Raw genomic sequence first — 2,029 nt, forward strand, 5'->3', positions numbered from 1 at the left:
TCAAATGACGGAGGGAGTGTCTCCATTCAGCCCCGTCACTCAGACCCCCCTAAAGGTCTTCTAGCTCTCAGGGATCAACAGTAAAGATGGAGAATCTGTTCCACTGGTTGATCCTTTAGCAAAGCGAACCTGTGAGACGGACGCCGCCGGATGCCGGTGGTCGTCGCAGGGTCCCTCAGGTCAATGCTATGTGTGAAACACGGCGGTGGAAGCATCATGCTGCTGCTCACAGAGCCCCCCCCCCCAGCTAAATGGCCGACACAAACCTGCAGAGAATCACTTACTGTCGCAGGATTTCCTCCCAGTGATGAAGCCTGAGATCTGTCTGGGATCCTGGCCCTCCGTCGCCACGGCGATTTCCAGCTGCCCACGGGATAACCAGAAGAGCTCTCTGCTGTTCAGGTCTGTCAGCACCTCAGCGAAGTCCGGGTCCTGCACAGATTGAAGCCGTTAGCCAGACTGCGAGCCGATTGGTCGGCCATGAAAACGTTCTGTTGACATGAGGTTTGCTGTCCGGCTCTAAACAAGAACGCAGGAGACAGCGAAACAAACCAGGCGGCGGCTGGATCTGCTGGAGGTTAGATAAATACCGCAGTCTGAGGGCATGACAGAGTCCGAACCCCCGCCCCCCATCACTGAGCACGAGGGGGGGGGACATGGCCGCTGATTTAAGGCCAGACTGACAGTCGACCTGAGATGCTGGATTCATTGGACACGTGTCCTTAATGACCCCCGGCCTCTGCTCAGTGTAAATATACAGGGAGCAGAAATCCATGGGGGGGGGTGCAGATGGATGTATGGGGGGGCAGCAGAGGTATGCCCCCCCACCGGCCTTGATTTAGTAAATTCTTCTTCGTTGGTTTTTTGTTCCATGAATCAGAGAGAAAAACGAATTAAAAGTTTAGAATTTTTGTAAATTTTAAGATAGAAAACTTTTAACATTTTAACAGAATCTCAACCTGCTGGTTTTTAGAGCATATTTACAGATTTATTTTCATCTCTTTCTGGTTTTTGTCCATTTTTAGGTTCATTTTTGCTCTGAGAGAAAACATTTCACCATCTTTAATGCTTGAATCCGGCGCTGCAAAAACATCTAGAAAAAAGTCTCAATGTCTTAAATTAATTAATTTGAGGAGATAAATAAGAGAATCTGCTACTGGAAGGAGTATTTTCACTCTTCGTATGAGATAATTAGATAATACGCACTAGAAATATCTTTTTTCTTATTTTAATGTTAAATTGTCTCATTGTAACCGATACTCAGAGCATCATGCAGCCACCACCGTGCTTCTCATGTGTTTGGGCTGCGTCTCATCGTAGCTCCTGATCAACGCTGAGGCTAAAAACGCCTCAAAAACTGTTTTGAGGCCAGAAAACGTTTCCACGCGTTTGCAGGCTTCGCCGTGTGAAATAAAGGCGTGCAGGAAGTGCGGCGTGTTAAAATGTGGAGGAGAACATCAGCGGGTTTTTTCCTGAGGCGGAATGATGGCGGCTCATCCCGAACCGGACCGGTTCTGTAAACACAGCGACCTAAAGAGACACATCGGCCCTCATGGCAGAATTAAAACCAGACGCACCTTTCAGCACCTCCTCCTCCTCCTCCTCCTCCTCCTCCTCTGGGCCCACAGACCGCTAACCACTGACATGTGTGTGGAGTGTGTGGCGTGCTGAGCCCCCCCCCACTTCCTCTCTGTCTCATCCGCTGCCCCTATCTGTCTCACCAACACTTTCTGTTTCCTTCTCCATCCAGACGTGTTTCTACTGCCGGATCAGGGCGGCGAGCAGCGATACCGCGGCTGTGATGTGGCGGCAGAACCACATCCGTTTCCTTTAGTGTTTGGGACGGGGGGGGGGGGTAAGATGGGTGAGTGTGACTCACGCTGGAGGTGATGTTGGCCCGGACCTCTCTGAGGACATGTTGGCGGTACATCAGCTGGACTCGAATCGGAACCACAACCGGATCTGAGGAGAAAAGGTTTCCTTTTATTTCCACCTTTAGGCCCCCCGACCCCCCACCTCTGCACCCCCC

The 2,029-nt window shown here is 50.9% G+C and overlaps 1 protein-coding gene across 1 annotated transcript in view; it reads right to left on the reverse strand.

The window, feature by feature from the left end:
* chrd (chordin) overlaps window positions 1-2,029 on the reverse strand; it is a 17,015-nt gene that overhangs the window by 7,532 nt on the left and 7,454 nt on the right. The window contains exons 8-9 of the mRNA XM_015397417.1: window positions 1,880-2,016; window positions 285-432 (exon numbers count right to left, since the gene is read on the reverse strand). Coding sequence (XP_015252903.1) covers window positions 285-432; window positions 1,880-2,016 — 285 coding nt within the window. The remainder of the gene's footprint in view (window positions 1-284; window positions 433-1,879; window positions 2,017-2,029) is intronic.

The sequence above is a fragment of the Cyprinodon variegatus genome, unplaced genomic scaffold (genome assembly GCF_000732505.1).
Source record: "Cyprinodon variegatus isolate N-32 unplaced genomic scaffold, C_variegatus-1.0 Scaffold861, whole genome shotgun sequence".
NCBI lineage: Eukaryota > Metazoa > Chordata > Actinopteri > Cyprinodontiformes > Cyprinodontidae > Cyprinodon > Cyprinodon variegatus.